At 39.2% G+C, this 26,652-nt stretch overlaps 1 protein-coding gene across 12 annotated transcripts in view; it reads right to left on the bottom strand.

Annotated features, from left to right (window-relative positions):
- SLC4A4 (solute carrier family 4 member 4) overlaps positions 1-26,652 on the bottom strand; it is a 378,301-nt gene that overhangs the window by 59,944 nt on the left and 291,705 nt on the right. For all 12 annotated transcript variants that reach the window (XM_089301672.1, XM_089301671.1, XM_089301675.1 and 9 more), the window contains 3 exon segments: positions 26,204-26,475; positions 13,824-13,894; positions 4,154-4,345 (listed from right to left, as the gene is read on the bottom strand). In XM_089301672.1, coding sequence (XP_089157798.1) covers positions 4,154-4,345; positions 13,824-13,894; positions 26,204-26,475 — 535 coding nt within the window.

The raw sequence follows: 26,652 nt of genomic DNA on the forward strand, positions 1-26,652 counted from the left end.
GATCATCTTCTGCTTTTCCCAGGCCATTAGTTGAGAGCTGGATGAGAAGTGGACTATCCCCGACTTAAACAGTTGCACATAAGAGATGCCAGCATTGTAAGTGGTGGCTTTACCTGTTATGCCACAATGCCAGGCCCCTGATGAGAACTCTTACCAAATGTGGTATAGAAGGAACATGCCTCAACACATTAAAGACCGTTTAAGAAAAATCCACAAAAATATTCAATGGGGAGAAATTGAAAGCTTTTCCTCTAATATCAGGAATAAGATAAGGATGCTCAGTCTTGCCACTTCTACTTGTATTCTTCATAGTACTAGAAGTCCTAGTCAGACCAATAGGGTAATGGAAATAAAAGTTGTCAAAATAAGAAAGAAGCTCAATTGTCTTCATTTGCAGACAACATGGTCTTATACGCTGAAAACTCTAAAAAATGCCAGTGAAAACTGTTAGGAATAAACAAATTCAGCAAAGTTGAAGCATATAAAATCAACTTATACAAAAATCAGTGATGCTTCTAGACTCTGACTATCCAAAAAGGAATTAATAAAATTCTGGGGTCAGCACTGTGGTTAAAGCCCATGTGGGCACTGGTCTAGTCCCAGCTGCTCTACTTCTGATCCAGTTCCCTGCTGTGCCTGGGAGGGCAGCAGAAAATGACCTACGTCCTTGGGCCCCTGTACCCATGTGAGAGACCCAGAAGAGGTTCCTGGTCTCTGGCTTTGGATCGGCTCAGCTCCAGTCATTGTGGCCACTGGGGGAGTGAACCAGTGAATGGAAGACCTCTCTGTCTCTGCCTCTTTCTGTAACTCTGTCTTTCAAATAAATAAAGTCTTAAAAAATAAAAAGAAACAGTTCTATTTGCAATAGCTTAAAAATAAAATAAAATACTTTGGAACCAATTTATCCAGGGAGAGATCAATAATCTGAAAGCCAAAGAATTGATGAAAGAAATGGAAGAATATGCAAATAAAGGGAAAGATATCCCAAGTTCATGGATGAGAAGACTTATAGGATGAATATCCCCTATCTGAAATGCATGGGACCATAAATGTTTTGGACTTTTTAGAGTATTTGCATATATATAAGTAGTTATCTTAGGGATGGAACCCAAGGCTAAACACAAATTGTTTTAAGTTTCATATATACAATAATATAGCCTTAAGTATTTTATACAGTACTTTATGTAATTTTCTGCATAAAATGAAGTTTTATGGTATAGAATTTTCCATTTGTGGTATCATGTCAGCACTCAAATAGTTTCAGATTTTGGAGCATACAGTACTTTGGACTTTTGAATTAGGCATGCTCAATCTGTAATATAGTTAAAGCATCCACAATATGCAAAACCATCTATATATTCAATGCATCTCTATCAAAATTCCAATAACAGTTTTCATAGAAATAGGGAAAACATCCTTAACATTTGTGTGGAGTCACAACCTACCCTAAACAGCCAAAGCCATCTTCAACAAGAGGAATAAAGTTGGAGGTAGCACACTAGTTGAGTTCAGAATAGTAATCAAACTCCTGAGGAACAGTAGTTTTCTATTTACTACTTGTTGAATTCTTTATTTAGTGGAGGGTTACACTTGTGATTATAAAGTAAATTGGAAGCTGGCACCATGGCTCACTTGGCTAATCCTCTGCCTGCGGCGCCAGAATCCCATATGGGCGCCAGGTTCTAGTCCCGGTTGCTCCTCTTCCAGTCCAGCTCTCTGCTGTGGCCCAGGAAGGCAGTGGAGGATGGCCCAAGTGCTTGGGCGCCTGCACCTGCATGGGAGACCAGGAAGAAGCACCTGGCTCCTGGCTCCAGATTGGCGCAGCGCCAGCCGTAGTGGCCATTCGGGGGGTGAACCAACGGGAGAAAGACCTTTCTCTTTCTCTCTCTCTCTCTCTCTCACTCACTGTCTAACTCTACCTGTCAAATAAGTTACATAAATAAAGTAAACTGGAAGTATGGCATTGTAAAAATTCACAGAAAAATAAGAAAGGATGGAAGAAGGGGTGAGAGAGAGGGGCGGAGGAAGGGTAGAATGAGAAGTATCATTATGCTCTTAAAACTGTAAGTATGAGGTGGGTCGACGCTGAGGTATAGTAGGCTAAGCCTCTGCCTACAGTAGTGGCATCCCATATGGGCACCGGTTTGTGTCCCGGCTGCTCCACTTTCTATGGAGATCTCTGCTTATGGCCTGGGAAAGGAATGGAAGATGGCTGAAGTGCTTGGGTCCCTGCCCCTGCATGGGAGATCTGAAGAAGCTCCTGGCTCCTGGCTCCTGGCTTTGGATCAGCTCAGCTCCGACCACTGCAGCCATTTGGGGAGTGAACCAGTGATTGGAAGACCTTGTTCTCTGTGTCTACCTCTCTCTGTAACTCTGTCTTTCAAATGAATAAAAATAAATCTTTAAAAAAAAAACTGTAAGGCTCCTGGCTCCTGCCATCGGATCAGCGCGGTGCGCCGGCCGCAGCGCGCTGGCCGCGGCAGCCATTGGAGGGTAAACCAACGGCAAAGGAAGACCTTTCTCTCTGTCTCTCTCTCACTGTCCACTCTGCCTGTCAAAAAAAAAAAAAAAAAAAAAAAAAAAAAATGTAAGTATGAAATATATGAAAGTTGTTCCTTTTATATTAAATTTTTAAAAAACTTATTAAGAGTAACGGAAAAAAGAAAACATGATACTGGCCAAAAATTTTTAAAAAGACACGTAAATCACGGGAACAGAATGGAGAGCCCAGAAATAACCACATGCATTTACAGACGCTGATTCCACCTACCAGGCTTAATATCAGACTTTGGCAGGTGGTGAGGTTTGCAAAGTGTAAGCCAGGAAACAAACAAAATCAACCAAAAAAAGACAAGATGTCTAATGAATTAAAAAGTAAGAATAAAAAAACCTTAATATATAAGAAATAAACCTCAAAGCCCTTCACCAAGGAATCTGTTCTACACAAAATCCATGTAATTAAACAGGTGGCTCAAGTAAGCACATTTTGTAGTGTATGAGCTGGGGTCACAACCTCAAATGTGTTCAGGAACAGACAGTTTATCTGAATGTGTGAAGCAGCCAAAACACAGACAATGACTACTTGCAAGTAGAGCCTCCACCTAAGACTCTCGACTGTGTGTGTGTGTGTGTGTGTGAATTTTGCATGTGAATTGCCTATCTGTGAGATTTTAAGCAGTCTACATGGAATGCTGCTTTTTACACCTCATTGTTTGAAAATTTTTCATTCCTTTGGGCATCTAATTCCAGACATTTCATTATCAATCCTTCCCTTTATTTCCAATTTTATCAGAAGAACCAGAGTCAAAAATTTCCCAGGTAAAAGTGAGTAACTAATTTTAAGTCTCATCTTCTAGGAATTTTATCAAGTGCTTCTCATCTTCTAAAGTCCTTCCACCTCTTCGACACATAACACAAGAGAATAGATTGCAGCTGTATACAGCAAGTTACTGATATAAATCATGCGTAATCAAGATTGCCTAAGAAATATTGACATCCAAAACACTAAATCCTGAACTGCAAATCAAAGGATTACATTAGTTTCATGCTGCAGATAAAAAACCAAAATGTCATTAACTAAAAGTTGCTCTTATCTTGTAGTCTCTCAATGAACCATAGATTTTATTCTTAGCTCATCAAAGCATATTAATGGGAGACAGGAAGTCTGCACAGCCTAGTTTAGTTATCTGTTTCTCCATACTATGGCATTCATACTTACAGGATGGAAAGTTTGGCTCAAGTGACAGTCATATCTTATACCAATACTTGTGTAACGACACAATTTAAAACTCCCACAGTCCATAATTCAAATACTAAAATACTCACATATTCAGCTGATGAACAGAAATACTCCAACATCAAAACTCCTGATTAACATAAAAGAGCTTTTGCTTTTTCCTTTTCAAGTACATTCAGAATTATGACAGAATTTATGAAAGAATCTTAGGAGCAAATCCTTGGATGGTTTTTCAAAGCTGTACTACAATCGTGTTAAAAAGGAATCCACATGAACAGAGACTAGAACGAAGCTTTTTAGGCACACAAAATTATACTGGACAGATTGAATTACTGGTACTTTTCTCATTATGTAAAATTGTATTTTTGTTGATATAGTGTAAATTCCATGAAATTTATTTAAAATTCAGGTACTTACCGTGGTTGGAAAATAACGACTAGTCTTGAATTTTTTCAGAGCCATAGAAGAGGTGTAGGTGCCCAAGAAGAGGATGAACGACATAAGTGTGACGTCAGGAACAAAATTACAGTTGTTTCCCACGAGCTTGCCTCCATATCTCAAACATTCCTTCTTCGACAAAAACGCCCAGTCAAAGGTGGCATTCTGATGCTAGAGAAGAAGAACATGACAGTTTTCCAGAGCACACTGACATGTCAAAAGCAGATGTCGATGCTTGATGAGGAACAGTTTTCTTAGTTTTTTTTATTCTTTTTCTTTCTTTTTCGGACTAAATAGGAGAGGGAGGAGGAAGGGTTAGGGGAGAGTGGGTGGGAGGGTGGGTATGGTGGGAAGAATTGCTATGTTCCTAATGTTATCTATGAGATACATACAAATAAATTTTTTTTTAATTTCTATAAAATAGTCTGAGGATAACCACTGGAGAGTGAAAGAAAGAGGTGCTAATGCAAAAAGAAAGATAAGGGGAAGCCAAGAGGCCAACAATGATTGGAAACACAATGAGAATGATGCAACGTGCTATCAACTTTGGGCTGCTGCTTTACAATAGAACGTCTGTTCGTAGGAAGAAAACCACTAAATCCCTCTTTCCGTCACCCTTCCTGAGAGTAAAGTGAGACACGTTAATAATACCCTAAGTCTACAATGTGAGACTCTCTGAAACACCTTTGTTGTACAAAGAGAGCTTGTTTTTTAGTGCACAGCTCCTTAGGCTTCCTCCACCTGCCCCATGGTTAATGCTCTGCAGGTGAGAGTAGAGGTGAACTTCCCACTCACCAAGCACTTCCACAAATACACTATTTCTTCTCTAAACAGAGTGGTGCTGCAGAGAAACGATCAATACAAATGAGGATGGTCCTGGCCTTTTCAATTACGTATCTCAATCCCATGCACGTGACATTCTTGTATCAGAATATGCTACTAGGCGAGCTTTCTTGAATTATTGGCAAACCAAAAATTAATGACCTCTATTCCTAAGAGACTTTTTCTAGAATATTACACTTTGGAAGAACCTCAGAGATAATTTTATCAGATTTCTTCCCACCAGTCTCCAACAATCTTGAAAGACAGATGCTCACGCACTGCTTGGACATTTTCTGTGATGAGCAGTTTTCTGGGGGCTCACACCCTTGCTTAACAAAATTTCTTCTACCGATACTTGATCCTCCTTACAAATTCACCCTTTAAGTGAATGTCTTTTGCTATACAGAAAGATTTTTTTGCATACTGTAATAATTATGACTATTTCCTGGAGATAGAGTTTCAAAATCCTAGCTGTCTAACTGAATATCAGTGTGATTTGGTGGAAGGGATTACATAACTCAGCTCAGAAGCATTCTAAATACCAAGACCTTTATTCCTCTTGAGTCCAGGGCTAGTGGGTGTGCCATGTACTAATGTAAGAGTTACTTGAAAACACCTCAAGTATAAATGTGGAAAGATAAGTGCCTCCTGTCCTATGCTACTAAATCACACCAAACACATTATCAACATCTTTCATTATCCAATGAATCCTCTTGATGTGAGTGATCTAATGATAAAAGAAGAATCCCCAGCCAGAAAGAGTTCTTATTTTTATAGACCCCAAAGGTAAAGTGCTTACATAATTCAGTAAAAAAACAAGCTATAGGTATTCCCCCTGAATATTTTTTTTTTGGTATATTAGCTTCAATTTGTAAACTGTTAAATTGCATAATTCCTTTTTTTAATCAAACTCTGCTTCTGAAATGCAATGAATCATATCTCATTTGTTTTTCAGATGTCTGCATATGGATGTTTTTAGCAGAATACATTTAAAGTTTAGAGGTCATAATAGGTAACAGATTTCTTTCTTTTAAATCAGCAAAAATTTACCATAATTTTACTTCAGCACATTAATTTCAGAAGAATCCTTCATTGTAACTAGAACTTCCCAAAGAGGTAAGCTGCATTAAACCATCAGCAATTACTGGTTTTCTCATAAAGATTCAGGTTGAGGTGAAAACTATACAGAGATATCTGAGATGCTTAATACGTTTTCCTGACTACATCAACTTAAAATGGTGGTATCTTGTAAGTTTCAAATGATTGTGTCAATACATAGAAAATTTAGGCTTTAAACATCATCTACCACTATGGACTCAAGTGTGAAAACTTTAGGCAGCATGTATATATCTCAACATATGTAAAATTTCAAAACAGTTTCCCTCTTGCAAAAATTAAGTTCTAGCTAATAAACAAGTCTACTTAAATATCCCTGAAAAGGCATTTAAAGTATTTGTGCTGTTTCAATACTATTGTTCCGTACAAGCTGATGTCAGTCAAGATTAATGCCCCCAAATCTCAGGTATCAGCCACGTCATGAGCCAACTCACCCACAGCCACTGCGATCTCCCCCGTTCCAGCCACCACCGTTTTCTGTGGGCTTAGTGTAGGAGGCCCCTTCCTCACCTCACTGCCACTGGCCTTTCCTCCTTGTAGCTCATTCTCACTCTCCTGTGATTTTGATCTTTATTTTCAATTCAAAGTTGTACACAGATTGTTTAAATGGTTAAGTCAGAACTTTAAGCACAAGACAAACAGCAAAGGGAGTTCAGAAGTCCTCTCTGCCTACAGAACCCTCATAACACACACACTACTTCTTCCTCTTAGGAGGCTTACAGCTTTCACCTACAATTACAATGTAGCTCCTGTTAACATTCAGTGCTAATCATTTTGAGAAGGAGAGAACGTTTAATGTATTTGGACGTGGCTCTAGAAGATTAAGTCTGGAGATAACGATTTAGAAATCATTTGCAAAGAAAGAGTTAAATCACTGGAGTAATAGAACTAAATAAAACTACAAAGGAATAATGTGCCCAAGGGGAACTAAAAAGTCTAAAACATCTAGGTTACCCACGATGGAAGCAAAGATACTGCAAACGACTATGAACAAGTCATCAGAATTGAGTGACGGGTAAAGAGAAAAGTACAATATGCTAAGAAATTAGTGGGCGTGAAAAAAATCCAACAGCAATTATATACTTTTTTCAAAAAAAAATTAGCAAAAGAATAGGCTAACGCACAGGAGCACTGACAGGTCAAGGAAAGTTCCTCGGGCTGGTGAAGACTGGTGAGTGTCTGGGGTGGGTAAGAAAGGAGGGAAGGGAATGACAGGAGAGAGTAAGAATGGAGAAAGGTGGGCGGTGACCCTGAGCACTTAGCAACAGGGGTGTAAAAACTAACATGGTAAAGGTATAGAGCCTGGGGCTGGGACCAAAGGGACTGAGTGTCACTTAAGAATGAAGAAAAAGAGCAAATCAAGAAACCAGCAGGGTTCCAAATAGGCTGCTATGGACACCAAGGGACTCTCAGTTAACTGACTGAATGCGACCTTCCAGATGTGGAATCTCTGACCTACTCAAGGAAGGCAGGTAGGTTCACTTATCAGGTAAATATGAGATGTCCATTTACATTTGAATCTCAGATAAACAATGAAAAAAATTGTTTATTTATTTGTATTTATTTGAAAGAGTAAAGGGGGAGAAGAAGAAATATAGATGAGAGAGAGAGAATCTTTTAGCCACTGGTTGCTATACTACCCAAATGCCCACAACAGCCTGAGTTGGATCAGATAGAAACCTGGAGCTACAAATTCCACTGGGTCTTCCACATGGGAGGCAGGGATCTAAGATCTTGACCCATCATCTGCTGCCTCCCAAGTGCACACAGCAGTAAATTTGATTAGAAGTGGAGGGAGGACAGGATTTTTTTTTTTTTTTTTTTTTGAATTTATCCAAAATATTTATTTTTATTTGTTTATTTAGTAAATATAAATTTTCAAAGTACAGTTAATGGATTACAATGGCTTCCCCCCCCATAATTTCCCTCCCACTCACACCCCTCCCATCTCCCTCTCCCTCTCCCATTCCATTCACATCAAGATTCATTTTCAATTATCTTTATATACAGAAGATCAATTCAGTATATATTAAGTAAAGATTTCATCAGTTTGCACCCACACAGAAACACAAAGTGTAAAATACTGTTTCAGTACTAGTTATAGCATTACTTCACATTGGACAACACACTAAGGACAGATCCCACATGAGAAGTAAGTACACAGTGACTCCTGTTGTTGACTTAACAATTTGACACTCTTGTTTATGGCGTCAGTAATCTCCCTAGGCTCTAGTCATGAGTTGCCAAGGCTATGGAAGCCTTTTGAGTTCGCTGACTTCGATCTTATTCTGAAAGGGAGGACAGGATTTTAGGCACTCTCATATGGAATGCAGGTATCCCAAATGGCAGCTTCACCCAGTGTACCAGAAAGTCCACCCCCAAAACATTTCCAGTATAAGGATGTCTTATGCAATATTAAGGACAAATGAAGGTATTTGAAAAAGTTCATGAAAAATTAGAATTAAAAAATAAGCTTCTTTTGGCCAAAAATTTTGAAATTATGTCATAGTTTTTTAAAATAATACTCATTTTCCGTGAATTTTTTTGAAATACCCTTGTACTTATACTAAAAAAAATTGTTCAATAATTATATGTAATTCAGATGTAACTGGATACCCTATAATTTTATTTGCTAAGTCTGGCAACATTATTTCAATTACATACATGATATGTTGAATAATCAACAGCTGCATCTGAAAAAGATAACTATGTTCAAAAGAAACTGAAAGATGCAACAGGACCCGATTGCATGAATGAATTAACATAAGCTTTAAAGGAATAACAAAGATGAAATAAAACAAGAATAATTTTTAAAAATTTCCTCAGAGAAATAAAGTATTTCCACTTAAACATTAAGAATACCAGACAGTACAGAAAGTGTGAGTGTGTGGGACAGAGATTAGCAGATTAGAAGAGCAAGTCATCAACTTCACTGAGTAAAGGAAAACAAATATAACTACGCCCTGAAGGGTGGTTTTGGACTCTCATATTCAGTGTAAGTAAAACTGAAAAGGAACAACAGAGAGGGTCACATAAGCCAGTGGACAAGCAAATAAAAGGGATCAATTGTAGATGTGCATTTCATTCTGAACTGACAGAAAGAAAGAGGTAAAGTAGGAGAGACATACCATGAGCAAAGATACTGATGCGGAGACGTCCAAGGCTTCTTTCCTTTATCCAAAAAATCCTGTGCTAAAAACTCACGGCGTGCTCCCCAGGCACGGTAGCTAACAGTGAGTGGACGGGATGGGCTGAAGCAGACTGTGTCAAGGGGTAACCAAAAAATCAGACTGAAAGGCAACACAACCAAGTTGCTGAAGGTCTTAACCGAGGTCAATCCCATGAAAGGAGATTCTGATCTATTTTTCCGGATCTCATTTTTAACAGAATGCCCTGCTGGATGGGATTGTTTGTGATTCTTAAAAGCAGAATGAATACTACAGGATTTATTTTAGGATTTAGAAGAACCAGAGAAATCTTCCTCCCATGGAAAAAGTGGGCACATGTGACACAGGACAGGAAAATGCTGACAGTCACTGAGGCCAGGTGCTGGGTATGTGGAGTTCATCATACTGTTCTCTCTATTTTAGTGCACACTTGAAATTTTCCAGAAGTAAGAACATGTAACCTTCAAGGAGATTTAAGGACACAATGGTTTTTACACTTGACTTTCTCAATGGGAGAAAAATCACAAGGATGCTATGCACAAGAAGATTAATATGACATCCACTTCCCATGAAAATGAATGCTAACTCCTAGAATCACCCTGAAGGTACATCAAATCAAACCGCTTTTGCTTCCATGTCTGACTGTCAAGCAGAATTTATGTGACTGTAATAGCTCTTAGTCCCATGATTAACAGCATCTCCCTGTAGACATGATACGCTTCACTGCCCAATATAATAAAAAAAAATTAAAGGTTCTATATTACCCTCCTGGAGTATCAGCTGGCAAGATATGTGGCTTTCTCAATATAAATGAGGGTGATATTATACTACAAAAGCCTCAAGGTTAAGTGGTTGATGTATTTTTTAGGGTTTTTACCCCATGGTGGGTGAGTCATATCTGTAGTGATCTTCAATCTTACCTTATCATCGCCAGCATGCATTTGAGCCACATTGAAACACTGTGAAATATCAAAACTAATGGGTGGTTCTTCTTGCAATTAAGATTATAAAACCTTGCAAAAGACCATCACTCCCAACCTAACAATCAAAGCAAACTGGATAAACTATAAAAGTAGTTTTAAAAAGCCCACCAGGGAAATGAGGATGTAAAGAAACCTAAATAAATTCCAAAACACAACAAGCCCTTCATAGGAGAAAAGCAATCCATGGCCGCCTCGGCTCCAGCCAAACAGGAGGCAGAAGGCACCATCTTCATGGATGGAAGGAAGGTGAAAAAAGTCAAGCCTGCAGTAAATGTTTCATGGCAGCACGCAGACTGGGGTGGCAGGTGAGAGTCTGGAGGAGCCCTAGATAGAGACCAAGGCTGTATCCACACCTACACCGAACTTCTTCACCATCTCCACCAAGAGCACAGGTAATACAAGATAGACCGGAGGCTGCACAAGGGAGCTGAGGGAAATCCCCCATGGACACACACAACCTTCCCAGCGGCAGGAAAACCCTTTCAGCAAAAGGGAGGCAGCCTAAACTGGAAGCCAGCAGATCTGAGGGCTCCCGGTTTAGGGGCCGACGTTGTGCCACACGGGGTTAAGCCTCCACCTGCGATGCTGGCATCCCACGTGAGCGCAGGTTTGGAACTAGGCTGCTCTACTTCCAGTTCAGTTCCCTGTAATGTGCCTGGGAAAGCCATGGAAGATGGCCCAAGTCCTTGAGCCTGGCAGCCATGTGGGAGACCCAGATGGTGTTTCAGGTTACTTGCTTCAGCCCGGCCCAGTTCAGCCCCCACCATTGCTGTCATTTGGGGAGTGAACCAGCTGATAGAAGATCCTTCTCTCTCACTGTCTGTCTCTGTAACTCTGCTTTTCAAGTAAATCTTTAAAAAAAAAAAAAAAAAGCTCACTGTTTAGAAACTGCATGATATGCTGCAGCTGGTTTCTAAGTTTTATAGTGACCTTTTTAAAAATATTTATTTTATTTTGTATTTATTTGAAAAAGAGAGGGAGGTGGAGAGAGAGAGAGAGAGAGAGAGAGAATCTTTCATCTGATGGTTCACTCCCCAAATGTCCGCAACAGCCGGAGCGGAGCTGACCCGAAGCCAGGAGCTTCTTCAGGGTCTCCCATGTGGATGCAGGGGCCCAACATTTGAGTCATCTTCTACTGCTTTCCCAGGCGCATTAGCAGAGAGCTGGATTGGAAATGGAGCAGCTGGGACTCAAAGTGGCACTGATATGGGATGAAGGCCGGGGCTTTTACCCACTGCACCACAGCTCTGACTCCTACAGAGATCTGTGAAAAAACTGTGTTTGCAGGTTAAAGGGATACACCCAGTAAGAAACCTACAGGAGATCTGACAAAGAATGATTCCAAAAACCATTGGAAATAATGAAAAGCCTCCCTTTTCATCTTGAAATATAGCTGTTCTGCACTTCTAATCTCTTTCTAAATGTTCTCATGCCCCTTCTTTCTTTTTGCTCTTTGCTACTGAAACACATCCCTGTCCCCAAGAAGGAAAAAGCTTGTCTCCATGCTAATGAAGCTGAAGGAAAAGGCCTCCCTCCCTCCGACATGATGTACCAGGCCTTGTGTGGGGCAGGCTCTCTGGCCTGGGGACTGCGTGTCACTTTGACTGCACCTTCTCTGATCACCTAATTACTGCTGAAAGGCAAAGAGAGCAATTAAGACCTGATGGCTGTCCTAGGAAAAGCTCAGGGTAGCATAGCCAGCATGGCCAAGCAGAGAGAGGACTCACAGCCTATTGAAAGCAGTGGCTTCTAATTTCTTCTCTCCCCTAAGCTTCTGATTTAGGGATGCTGTATGACCAAGTGGGATGAGAATAATACCCCCATCGAGTAACAGCAGCACCTAACATTAACTGAGAGAGGAGTATGTGCCAGACACTCTGCGAAGCCCTGCATATCTATTCATTTGACCCTTTTCAGAGTACAGCATCCTGGTGTGCTTGCAATAGCACAAGTCTTGGAACTACTGGGACCTCAACTCCAATCTTTGCTCTACTAATTTATGGCTGTAGACCTGAGAACAAGATTATTCACCTTTAGAGCTTCAGTTTCATTCATCTAGGAGATGCAGATAATTATGCCTGGAAGTTTGTGTTAATAATTGCAGGACATATTAAGGTTTATGATTATAATGTATGTAACACACCTGGTCTCTGGAAGATGCTCTACAAATGACAGCTAAATTACAATCATTATTACACCTCTCTGTCCTCTATCATAGTCATATCAGAAGTCAACCAGAACTTCCATTTGTTTTCCATGAATCTTACTGAGACAGCTTAATATAATTACATATAAATTACTGGAGTCTCTTCCAAGATTTGCCTAATGATGAGGCTTAAATATTCATTAATTTTAAAGCTTTTCTTGATTAGTTACAAAAAAATGAACTTAAGGAAACAATCTTTTTAAATCAGTGGAAGTATTTTATTAATTTTTATTGCAAATTAACTTAGGTTTTCATTAATTAGATTGTTTTACTGTAATAGGAATTTGAATTAAGATTCTTCAAAGTCTAGAAAGAAGTGTGTTTTAGACAAGCCCTTTTAGATAACAGAGTGGCTGGCTACAAAACAAATTGATCTCTTTTCTGTACGTGGCCTTTAAAGTACACTTGCATACCTTTCTGGGCATACATAAACACAGAATCAAACATGGAAGAAGAGAGAGCTAAGGGTTGAGGAAAGTCAGAGAAAACTTTAACAGGAAAGAAGTCAAGAGAGCCATGGAATATGAAAAGAGAGAAATGGGGTCAAGTAAGAGCTGCCCAGGAAAGGCACAAAACATCATCTTTGAAAGAGATATTGTGGGCACTCGCTCCATAATATCTGCAGAAGTGTTCTGGTCTCCTGAGAGATGGGCATTCTATCAACACAAGGTATTATGGTGCTTTCTTTATAACGGAGAGATTGATATTCTTTGGTCAGATTCCACGTTCAGCACAGAAGGAACACAACTGGAAGTCTGAAACAGCACTTCTCCCTTTTTCTCCAACACAAAAGTCTCTCTCCAGTGTGCGACCTTCCATGCAAAACAGCTCATTTTTAGAGCTCAGTTCCAGTCCCCTAAGGATCCTTGGTTACAAGCCATGGGAAAGGATATCATGTGACAGAGCCACAGTCCTTTCTAAGCGGCAGAGGAAACATCCCGCTACAATCAGCCTTAGTGAAGAGAACACAGCACCATCTGGTAGGGAGAGGACTTCTTAACCTGCTACACACAGGGAGAGAATACTATGCTCTCATTGTTCAATCTCTCTTTTTCCCCTGTGAAAACATTTCAGGTCACCATTAATTCTTAAAAAGGTTTGAAAAGCATATTAGAAGAATAAATACTAGCTTCAGTTTTGGTTTTAAGGGCAAAATAAAATTTTTATGAAAAGCTGTCCGGAGCAAAGGAAAGTGCCCATTTTCTGGTCCTCCACTGTGAATGACTATTAAATACATATTTTAAGCCAGGATTATTGAAAGGCAGGCAATATCACATTATGGTTGTAGTTGTTCACAAACACGATTTGAAACATGCAATCAGGATGCAGGTGGTTTAAAATGTGAAGTCACTTACCATGTCAGTAGAAGAGACAGCTGACAATTCTTGTGGGGCTGGTGCGGTGTCATTAGCTATTGAGATATTAACTGTAAGTAAAGGACAATGTTTAGCTAAAAATAAAAAGAAACCACCTGAATGCATAATTAATTATTGAAAGAAACATAGCTAGGCATTAGAAATGATTTCCATAACCACATAGGTGCTCAACAAATTTTTCTTTATTATAACCATGTTTACCTCTGTTGATGGAAAACACTTGGGTACATCTATTGCGCTCTAATGCGATACAAACCAAGGCAAATATTTAAGAAAATGGTATGAAAATTTGTTTCAAATTTCAAAAGAAAACACAAAATCCCTATTACTAAAAGGCACTGTATATATTTTGCCTAGTGAAAGAAATGACTGTTAATAATTGTGCTAATAATTGAGTAAGCTGATCACTGGCTTCCTGTATAGCAAAATCTCAAAAATTAAAACTTCACTGAGAATTAACTAACTTGAAACTTTTGGAAATTTGAATTGCATATGAGGCAATATATCTTTGCAAGATGTGTGAAAACAAAAATGGGCTAGGTAAGTAATATAAATATAACAGAGATGAATATTTAACGCACTTTTAAGGATTAGTGTCATGCAATTTCCCATCACTTGCACATTTAAAGGTACCACTTGTGGAATGTTATTAAACTAATGCTCCTCTTAGAAATATTTTGTTAGTTATTTTTAATAGGTCTGATTATTAAAACAATATTTTAAAAGCATTCAATAATTAAAACATTTTTCTTTATCAGGTAAGTCTTTTCCCTATTATGCAAAGTTTTATGTGTGATAACTCAAAAGAAATCCCAATCCTTGGAAATACTGAGAAATAAACACAGGCTTTTCTCCTTAAGGATCACACAATGCATTTACCATCCAAATTGCTGATTACTGTTTGAGCCCCTCCAAGCCCCTCACCTGCCTTTTTAGTTTGCATGTTTGAGATTCTGTCTACATAAACCTTTGAGGAGAAATACTTAGGTCTGTTTGATGGGTGAAATTTAGAATGTGAGATCCCTAAGGCAAAAGCAAAAGGTGCACATCTTGTTCACTGTTCTTCCCTAGAATCTACCCAGTTTGGCTCTTAACCATCAGGAATTTAAAAAAATGCTTGTTTGGCAGCGCCGGCACCCTGGGTTCTAGTCCCAGTTGGGGTGCCGGATTCTGTCCTGGTTGCCCCTCTTCCAGGCCAGCTCTCTGCTGTGGCCCGGGAGTGCAGTGGAGGATGGCCCAAGTGTTTGGGCCCTGCACCCGCATGGGAGACCAGGAGGAAGCACCTGGCTCCTGGCTTCAGATCGGCGCAGCGCCGGCCGTAGCGGCCATTTGGGGGGTGAACCAACGGAAGGAAGACCTTTCTCTCTCTCTCTCTCTCTCTCTCTCTCTCTCTCTCTCTCTCACTGTCTAACTCTGCCTGTCAAATAAATAAATAAATAGCTTGTTCACCATCAGTGAGGAAACTAGGAAAGGGGGCATTTTGTAACAACAGCAACAAAAGAATGAGGGCAGATAATGCCAAAAGAGATGAAGTAAGGAAAGCAAACTAAAGGAGAGAAAACATTGAGTTTGAGTCCTGGTTTTACTCAGTTTTAGGATCCATTCTGTCTCTGAAGGCTCTGGATTGGGAAAACTATAGGACCTCCTTTCTCAGAAGTAAGAAATGCATGCCTGCACACTGTTATGTTTTCTTATTCTCCCTGTTTCATTACAGGTATCAAAAAAATTAGAATAGGCTAATAAAAGGCGCTTAGCCCCAATATTAAAATAAGAATCCAATCCAAAAAAGGAAGATGTTAGTAAATTATCACAAACAAAACCTAGATTTCTATTAGTATTTTCTTCTAAACTGCTTTAAGTGCATTTTTCATATACTGTTCCATTTGTTCATTTGAAAATATCCTAGAAAACATCCCACCGAGGCCTGTTTTATACTGAGTGGGACTCTCAAGTAAGATACCCCAGGTTATTTGCTCAGGATCAGTCAGAAGCACAGGTGGCACCCAGCCTCCCTTCAGCATTCTTTCTTCTACTCAACATTTTCAATCAAAATCAAGATGACTTGTGTGACCACAGAATTCAAGGTGGATAGTACTCATGGAGGTTAGATTATGGGACTCTCAACTGAGAGCTGAAATGTCTGATTTGTCTGAGCTTTTGAAACAAAAAACAGTACATGCCAGGCTGCTGCTGTGGCATGTGGGTAAAGCCGCTACCTGCAATGCCAACACCCCATGTGGATACTGGTTCAAGTCCTGGCTGCTCCACTTCTGATCTGGCTCTCTGCTATGGCCTGGGAAAGCAGTAGAAGATGGCCCAAGTCCTTGGGCCCCTGTGCCTGCATGGGAGACCCAGAAGAAGCTCCTGGCTCCTAGCTTCGGATCAGCGCAGCTCCAGCCTTTGTGGCCATTTAGGGAGTGAACCAGTGGACAGAAGATTTCTCTCTCTCTGCCTCTGCCTCTTTGTAACTCTGCATTTCAAATAAATAAATCTTTTTTTTAAAAGTGTAAGTAAAATCCTCAGCATCATTTAGATACCATTTAGATGGTATCCGGGAAGCTGCTCTTCCTGACCAAGCTGGATTCTTTCATGCAGTTAGTTTCAGAACTTCCTGTCACAAGATCAAAAGTCTTTTTGAAACACACTTTTTGGCTAAAAACAAGGGGTAAAGGGTGAGGAAGAAAAATATTCAAGGCTGCTTCTTTGAGAAATGAATGATGGTTAATAAAGACCAGGAGTGTACCAAAACAGGATTCCTATCTGAACTTTCAGAAATTGCTTTCAGGTTTTGGATACACATCAATTCTGCTCATTTAAATTCCTCCATCTTTTTCAGCTTTCCTCTGAGACAAGCTATTAAAACACACGGGCTCTCAAAACCCCAAGAGACCAGCATCTAAAGGATTGTAAAAAGTATATAATACTTTCTCTACTTATCTTAATAAGCAGTTGCTTCAAAAGAAAGACTTTAAAATAAATATATAATAAATCAGTTCCATAAATATATATTGGCAGGGCATGGTAGAACCCATAAATAAGATTAAAAGTAAATTTCTTTAGGCTCAGGAAAGAGAAAATGATCAATTACAATTGGAAGCTTGAGCTGTAAGAGCCGTGGGTCACCACTGGAGTCAGACACATACACAGCGCCAACATTTTGGCCACGAAGACGTATCTGTGCAGATGGAATCGTCAGTCTTCTTAATTAGGATTCTGGAAAGGTCAAATGGAAAAGCCCAAACACTGTACTCTGTCTTCACCACTGGCTGAGTACCACAGTTTAGGATGCAAAGAAGCTCTTTGCCCCAGGAATCTGGCTAATTGAGATTTAGCCAATTGTCACCACGCAGTCCCCGGCCCGTTCTTGGTTTCAGAGGGTATCCACAAGGCTTTCACTACTTGCTCCTCCTTCCCCTGGATCAAATTTCAGCTGGTCTTCTAGAAGGAGGACACGAATGGTGTCAGTCACAGACATTTAGAAGCGTGTCTGTAACTTTTCTACCTTAAACTGGCTTCTCCTTCTTTACGCCTAATGAAGAGTTCTGGAGAAGGAACAAAAAGATGCTGTAGGGCTGTGGACGTGGGAGTCAGGGGCATAAAAAGGAAGCAGCAGCTCGTGTCACACGTCATGGTTGGCACGCCTCCTCCAGGGACCATGCAGGTTCTCCCTCTTCATCCCCCAGTGACCCAGGCCCTTGGAGCTACTCAATGGTAGGAACTCTAGCATCAGAAGTATGCACAAGATCACTGGGCCATGAGGTCAAATCTGGGCAATAAGTGGCCACTGAGGGTACATCTGTCGGCTCTGATGTACCCCCACACTACGATGTAGAGAAGGGAGCACCAGGTGCTCTGGGCTTGAATACTGGCTCCACCCTCTTTCAAGCATCGGGCCCTCAAACCTCTTCACCCCAGACACGTGAGCAGTCCACCATTTTCATAACTGTATTTCAAACCACCCACGGCATAGTTACTTTGCAAATTAAATAACGCAGTACAGGCAAAATTGTTAGCACTGTGTCCTGTTATCAGGTAGAATGGAAATAAATGTTAACTGAAATTATTATGAGCTCTACAACTTGGAGAAAGCAGAACTTGACCCTGAGAAGAAGGGCAGCTACATCTCAAGGTTTTAGTGCTGATTGAATATACATGCAATATGTTATTATAATATCATTTATGGGGGCCGGAGTGGTACAGTGGGTTAAGCCACCGCTTGTGCTATCGGTATCCCATAATAGCCTGTGAGTCCTGGGTCCTCTACTTCCCATCCAGCTTTCCTGCTAATGCCACTGAGAAAGCAGTAAAAGATGGCCCACATACATGGGTCTCTAATACCTATGTGGGAGGCCAGGATGAAGTTCCAGGCTCCTGGTTTCCAGCCTGGCTCAGACCTGGCAGTTGTAACCATCTGGGGACTGAACCAGCAGGTGGAAGATTTCTCTCTCTGTTGCTCTGCTGCTTTGTCTTTTTTAAGTAAATAAATGTGTGTGCGTGTGCGTGTGCGTGTGTGCGTGTGTGTGTGTGTGTGTGGTTTATTAAAACATCCTAGTGAAATATCTGGCATTTGGATGGTACCTAAGTATGAGCCTAATCTGAATCCATTTTCTCAACACAGCCTCTTACGGGGTCTAATCATGTGGAACTGATTAACCTGATGGAACTAGATAAATAGTATTCTTCATTAGAATGAAACTTTTTCCATTTTATTTAAGCAACATCTTGAGGAAACTGAGTAGCTGGAAAAAAGATACAGGATTATCACTGAATGTGCTTCTTGTTACATGGTTATGTCAGATTTGTACAAGAGTCCTGGATGACTTGAGCACATTAGTGTCTCTTCATAAAGTCAAACAAGTATGCTTTAAATTTCGAGGTGGATAAAAGGGTCAGAAAGGTTTTTGTAGGGACAACAAAGTGAAAACTCTGAGAAAAGTAGCTTTTAGGGAAATAACCTGCCACCATCTTAGCTTTAAGTCTTAAATAAAAATAATAGCAAGGTTTTTCTTCATTTTTTCTTGTTATTACCACTTGAGTTTTCCTAAGTATTTTCATCAACACTAATGCTTGAGATTTTCACAGTAACTGGGCAATTTAAAATCACAACACTTTTCAATCCACAGGCATTCTGCCCAAGTTCACCAGATGCTATGTTGGAAGTTAAAGGGATGACATATCCCAGAGGTACTGGGATGGATACATTTAACCACATTTCCCCAAATCTCTTCCATACCCACTCATCATTACATCTGGGATGTGCTATACACATTATTCTGAGGAAACTATTCCAAATGTGTGTGTTAGACAAACCCAGGGCTAGGGAATTTTCCAGGTCTGGTGATAATCCAAATTCATGGCTTCCCCTTTTCTGATTTGTGTAAATATTATAGAGAAACTGCAAAAATAAATATTAGAACAGTTAACTTGAACTAAATGTGATGGTCATTTCCAAATATCTATTTTTTTTCTCAAAAGAGGATGAAGGATAAAACATCAACACTGTTGGTAAAAGATTCTTTCAAATGTAAACCTTGTTAAAGCTACACCAAATGGTACTTCTTGGTTTTACCATTCATTAGTCTATGATTTATACCTACTTCATAAAAACGAAATGGTACCCAGTAAAAATAAAACTGCATATAATACAACATAGTTCATGGAAGATAAAGCAGGATTCCTTTTTTTATGTTCTAATGTCCCTTTAAAGGGCTGCTGAAAAAAAAGAAAAAATGTCTGTGTCTATCAGAATTGCTGCAAATAAAGTTTTGTAAAACTTTGTTTTATATCTTTGTCAAACCAATGGTTAAGAATGTTATACTATTATAGTCTTAATGATAAAATATCATTATATATAAAACTATATATAGAAGATATATAGTTTTAATGACAAAACTATAGTTTTAATGATCTGTGATTGCTTTAAAATTTACTGTATATAGGTGAAATGGTAGTTTTCCCATTCAATTATTGCTTATAGGTGTTGTCTATGTTCCCACTCAACTAGTGTTTTTTTGCTTTTTAATTTTTTAAAATTCTTATTCAGTGAAGTAGTAAGCCTTTTTGCTGTAATAAAATTTAAAATATGTTATCTCAAAAACAAAAAAAGAAAGAAAGGGAGAAAGAAGGAGAGGTGGAAAGGAGAGGGGAGTAGGGAGGGAGGGGGAGAGGGAACATCATTATGTTCTTAGAATTATATCTACAAATCACACTGAATGTTTAAAACTAATTAAAAATTAAAGTAAAAATAAAATAAAAAAGATCAAAAACAGGGCTTTCTAATTATGAAACATATATTGATGTAATATGGGCTATGGGAGCCACATCCAGAAGTACTTTTTAATGTACACAATATATTCGAGAGTAGCACTCATTAGGATAATAGAAAAACTACACAGAAAGGCATGATATTGAAATCCCACTCTAGTGATTACTATTTTAGACTATTTGGAAGCTAGCTTATGCTGGAATATATTAAAGATATGGAAATAGAAGTGAGGCTACTCACAATCACTTGGCTCAGTCTTACAATTTCACACCAAGCAAAAGGCCATCTTTTACTTAGAGATACCATAGACAGCAAAGCACTCAGTGCCTGAGAAAGGATTTACTCTGCTTAATCGATTCATCTATTATTAAACATGTTCTCCCTGGAGTTTCAATAATGAATCAATTAATATATTCCTTCTGTTAACAATACTGTTAGTATCCCCTTGAGCCAATTTTCTAGCTTTTATAATTTCTCAATTTTTAGCAAGGCTTCTTTCTCCTCCAGTTTTAAGAACAACGCCTGATAGAAAATTTTCTTTGACCTTTCCAAAATATTAACTTGCCCTTGAGTGTGTATGGTCACTGCAACCTTTACACATTAGGCAAATGAACAGATAACTACAGTTGAATTTATTTCTAATGTCCAATGAAACAAAAACATGACTTCTGTTCATTTAAAAAGTAATTAACAATTTGGGACATGCTCAATCTGACTTGCCCCAAATGGGAGAGTTAGAAACATACCAGGGGATTCCAATTCAATTCCATCAAAGTGGCATGTACCAATGCCATCTCACTAGTCAAAATGATCAATTTCAGTTCACAATGGATCATAATGATAGGACTAAGAGTCAAAGGGATCACAAAGACTAGTGACTGCTAATACTAACTGATAGAATTAAAAAGGAGAGAACGATCCAACATGGGAAGCAGGATACCCAGCAGACTCATAGAATGGCAGATGTCCTAAACAGCACTCTGGCCTCAGAGTCAGCCCTTAAGGCATTCTGATCTGGCTGAAGAGCCCATGAGAGCATTTCAGGCATGGAAAGCCAAGACACTCTGGCAAAAAAAAACAAAAACAAAAACAAAAACAAAAAACAAAAAGCAAAAAAAAACAAAACACCACCTAAATGCAAGATCTCTGTGAGTGAGATCCTAGTGGAAAGAATGGGCCATCAAAGAAAGAGGTGCCTTTCTCTGAAGGGAGGAGAGAACTTCCACTTTGACTATGACCTTGTCTAAGTTCGGAGTCAGCAAACTCAAAGGCTTCCATAGCCTTGGCAACTCATGGCAAGAGCCTAGGGTGATTACTGATGCCACAAACAAGAGTGTCAATTTGTTAAGTCAACAACAGGAGTCACTGTGCACTTACTCCTCATGTAGGATCTCTGTCCTTAATGTGTTGTATAATGTGAATTAATGCTATAACTAGTACTTAAAAAGTACTTTACACTTTGTGTTTCTGTGTGGGTGCAAACTGTTGAAATCTTTACTTAATTTATACTAAATTGATCTTCTGTATATAAAGATAATTGAAAATGAATCTTGATGTGAATGGAACGGGAGAGGGAGCGGGAGATGGGAAGGGTTGCGGGTGGGAAGGAAGTTATGGGGGGAAAGCCATTGTAAGAGCCGTACTTTGGAAATTTATATTTATTAAATAAAAGTTTAAACAAGTAATTAACATTTTTAAATACATTTTATAAAAAGCAGTATGTATAAACACATGTGTGAGTATGTGGGTGTAACTCACCTTGTTATAAGCAGCACAGTTTATAAGAAGAGCTGTACTAGAGCCTCAATAATTGTTTGTTGATGGATGGAGAAAGAAAATAGGCCAGAGTGGGTGTTTGATGTATTAGTTAAGATGCCTGTACCCTGTATCAGAGTGCCTGAATTTGAGTCCCAGTTCTCTCTTTATTCCTGCTTTCTAATAATGCAAACCTCGGGAAGTAGCAAGTGATGGCTCTAGTGGGTGGCTCCCTACCTCCCACATGGAAGACCTAGATTCAGTTCCAGATTCCTGGCTTTGGCCTTGCCCAGCCCCAGCTGTTTTGCAGACAACTGGGGAGTGAACTAGCAGATAGGAGAATCTTTCTCTCTCTCTCTCTCTCTCTCTCTCTCTCTCAAATACGTAGATAAATACAATTTTTTAAAAGAAAGAAGGCAAAAGAGAGAAGAGAAGAAAAGCAGAAGGGTTTTCATTGTCCTGTTCCCTAATGATAAAATTCTAGCATTTATGTTTCTGAATCAATTAGGTTCCTCTTGGAAACTCTAGAACTTTAAAGCCTTTTTCTACATGACTATACATAGGGTACAGTATTTTTGTAGGGTTACAATTCAGTGGAATAGTACTAAATACTTCAACTACAATGTATTGAGCTTCATTGTTTCATATTTGCAGTAACACAAAGGTTATTCACTGCTTTCTTGGAGAAGGGGCAGGCTTGCAGCAGAAGCCTAGTTAAAATCTTCTCCTAGGAAGACTTTGAAGAAAATTAAATGTTTGAGCCCCTTAAGGAATACAACCAAAAGACTGACTGACTAGAGCATTCATTTTTTTTTTTTTTGTCAGAGAGTGATAAATATGCAAAAGAATAGATTTTTACTCAGGGTCCATGGGGTGTCAGACAGTGACATTACTATCTCATATACCATCTCATGTACTGTTTGTAGAGATTAGGCACAAATTCCACTGCAGTTCACAGATGCTGAGACGGAGACTGAGCAGTTAGCCTAGCACAGGTTCTCACTACTCGTTAGTGGCAGAGCTAAAATTCCAACTCAGTTTCCTGTGTTCTGAAACACTAGGAATGGAGATGCAGTGAACTGTCCATCAAGTGACTGACTGTCTTTCAGTTTTCACCTTCGGATTTTGAACTGAATTATCTTCTTTCTTATACACCTCTGCTACAGAAGTGCCGAAGTAACGGGGGAACTATCACATCTACTGTTGCTATCTAAATAGCGATTCCATTTCTTCAAAAAGTGGAATTATGGTACAAAAACAATTTTCTACCCATGGATGTCAAACTTCCTGGCTAATTCTCCTTCCTGACTTACAATGGGGCTTTTTAATTTCTTCAGTAAAACTAGGTGCATGATTTGTGCTACCAAGCAATAGATGGGGCTCAATGGAAGGAAGCAAAATACTTGCATAATGAAAAGAAAAAATAGGGAGGGATGAAGTTTTATGGAAATAGGTAAGAACAAGAGAGACTAGGAAGTAGGACAAAAGGAAGAGCTTCTTTCAAGAGCGCGCACACACAGACAATCTACTGTGACCATGAGGAAAGTTTTCTTTGGGATTAGTGATCCCTATTTTTCTTTCTGTGAAGTCATTTCTTAGTTTGCAGGATCCCACCTCCATCTGTGCAATTGCTGTTCATCATTACATACTATCCTAGTGTTGAAAAACAAGACATTCGCCAGTTCAAATATTATTGACTCATTGATTGAATTCTTTTACTGAGTGCATGTTGTGATGAAAGCCCAGTCTTTTGTTGTTTTTAGAATACTTACTCAAATTGTACATGCATCTGTGTTATTCTCTCACTATCGTTTTTCAGTTTGCTATCAACAAGTACTAAATTTATGGTAGACCTATACAGTTTGCTACCAAAAAGTATTAAGGATATGGGGAAATGTTCAAGGTTTTCAGAAATATTAAGGTTATTAGGAAATTCATAACCATCAATCTTGCAGGGTCTTGTAAAAAATGAGATTGTCATTAACATACAAATATTTATTTGCCTTTTTTGATACCACAGATTTCATCTTACAGGTTTAGAAACAAACCATGTTCATGGACACATCTTTGACAAGTGACACTCATTGAGATCACTCCAAAAATAAGGAAAGAACCAACACTTTTGATGCAGATAGGCCAACTGCCTAACAATGTACAACCAGAAGGAAGGGTGATAAAGGAAGACTTGTTTGCTCTATCATTTAGACTTGCATACTAAGTACTAACCCTAAATTTTAATGAATAGTATAGCAAAAATAATGGTAACTAACATCTACTTACATATGACATATTGGGAAATTCCCTAAGTATTAGCTTTTTTACCTCCTTCAAAACAATTCTTTAAGGTCAGAGCTATTATTAACCTCATTTTACAGATGAGGAAGAGGAATGTAAGCTTCCTTGAGAACTTGCCCTAAACACCCCCTTGGCATCAGCCAACTTGCAGCTGGCACACCAGAGCTTCTGACTTCAAAGCTCTGTCAGTCTACTTTACTGATCCCCCAAGAAGTAGTGGAACCATCAGAGTCCTTCCAAGACAATATCTGAGTTACTTAGGACTGACTTTTTACAATATTGGGGGGAGTGGTCAGGGAAAAGAAAGAAAATTACATGTAAGATCTTCATTGTATTTTTCACAGTTTGAACACATGGAGATACGGCTTCCTTATTTCATACTACCTTCTAAGTCAGCATCCAATTAATAAAAAAGTGAGCAAGTTTCCATCAGCCTCAGGCAGGGATGGGGCTGACAGGATGGATATCATCTTTCCATGTGACACGTGTGTTGACAAAGCCCTCATCTGGCTTTAGGAACACACCAAATCTCATAACTCTGAGTAGTGTTTTTTTTTTCTTTACAAATCTTGGCAAATGATTACTCACACTTGCTTAAGAAGTCAGCTTATGGACATTTTCATAAACATAAGTGTGTGTGTGTGTTTGTGTGTGTGTATAGACAGAAATCAATAATTGAAAGGCAAGTTCAAAATCCCACAAATATGCCTGTGGGTCCAATATTTTAAAAGTGCATGCAGTGTGGCTTCCAGGCATCTTACATCCCTTCTCTCTGAGGGAGAGCTTCACACAGTGGTGTCTCCCAGGGTACAGATTAAATAGATGCTGATAAGATCAACCATGGAACGAATGTTTATTCTGTCCTAAGCACTTGCTGATCTAAGCATTGCGCCAATCTGAAGCCAGGAGCCAGGAGCTTCCTCTGGGTCTTCCACAAGGGTGCAGGGGCCCAAGGATTTGGGCCATCTTCCATGCCATAGCAGAGAGCTAGATTGGAAGTAGAGCAGCCTGGACTTGAACTGGCACCCTTATGAGAGACCGGCACTGCAGGCGGCAGCTTTACCCACTATGCCATGGCACTGGCCCCAAGAAACTACCTTTTAATTCCATTTTCCACAAGCTTTTTGAAGTACATCAATTTTTAAAAAAAAACATCAACCTACAGCCAATTGCATAACTTTGGATCACTAATATCACTGCCATTTAATTATCTGAAGCAAACATCTACCCCTTATTCTACTGAAGACCAAAACCAACTTTCCTCAAAGTGAATCCTTTTTCCAAATTCCTTCAGAATTATATATTAATGATGAATCACTCCAAGAAAACACTGTAAAGACCACGTTGAACACTTTTCTGTCAAAAGTTCTGATGCTTACTCATATTTGGCAAAATGGGTCTTAATTAATATGCCGAGATAGATAGAATCACATCCCCTAACCAGAAGTTACTTTTACTTTCCTGCCTTCCTGATTCTAAAAATATGAGTGTATGCCTAGATCATAACATTCTTTTTTCTTTCTTTCATTTCTGCTATTCTTTTCCTTTCTTACTTACATTATCTAACAGATATGAACTATAAGGTTCTCCCTTGTTACTAGGTAACTCTTATCTAAAAATTTTAATATAAAGCTTCAAGCTCTTTTTGTCCTACATGCTTAAAATAGTTTATCTGAGGTCTACCTAAAAAGAGGAAATTCCTGCCACAGTAAGAAAGCAGAAAAATTGAAGTTCAGAGGGTTAGGTTTTTCCAGTCTTTATACCTGTTATTATGTGTACCTGGGCTTTCTCATTAATCACAGAAAATCAATAATACACACATTAATTCTTTGCAAATACTGTAGCTTTGGTTTCAAAGTACTGTGCTGCTTAGGTTCACATTCTACAGCTGCACATTTCACTACCTGATAGACTCACATTGTGCACAGACCTCAGACTTCAAACTCAGGAGGACAGTTGCTCAGAGAAATAGAATGAGACCCTTTCCTGAGTACCTTAAGATCAGAAACACAGTAAGTACAAACTCCAAGCATGATGGTCTCACCTGGGTCTGGCGGCACACAGGCACAGGAAAAGAAAGTGTTGTAGCCCACTTTGAAGTCGGAGTTGATAGGGTAGTAATCTGCCAGCTTGATCATCTTCTTGAAAGCATCGTAGATGAAGATGAAGCTAATCAGAGATGAGAAGCCCTCCTCCGTGAAACGGGTGAAGTACTGAACCAAGAAGCTGGCATCAGTGGCTACCAGAATTAGACACAGGAAGGCTGACCACAGGCCAATCCAAAGGCGAAACTCCAAGTAGTCAAAATTATGGTCCCTGGAAAGAACAAAGAAAGAAAGTTAGACTTCACCACGATGTAACTAACGAAGAACATAAAACTGACAAATGCCTGCTGGAATGACTGCTAACAAATACACAGACGATCATTCTATCCACTAGATGCAAAGACTGATTTATCAGAAAGTAGTAAGGGTTTAGTCTAATAATACTATT

This window comes from Oryctolagus cuniculus, chromosome 8, assembly GCF_051225735.1.
Source record: "Oryctolagus cuniculus isolate XC-2025 breed Fujian yellow rabbit chromosome 8, ASM5122573v1, whole genome shotgun sequence".
In the NCBI taxonomy this organism is placed as follows: Eukaryota; Metazoa; Chordata; class Mammalia; order Lagomorpha; family Leporidae; genus Oryctolagus; species Oryctolagus cuniculus.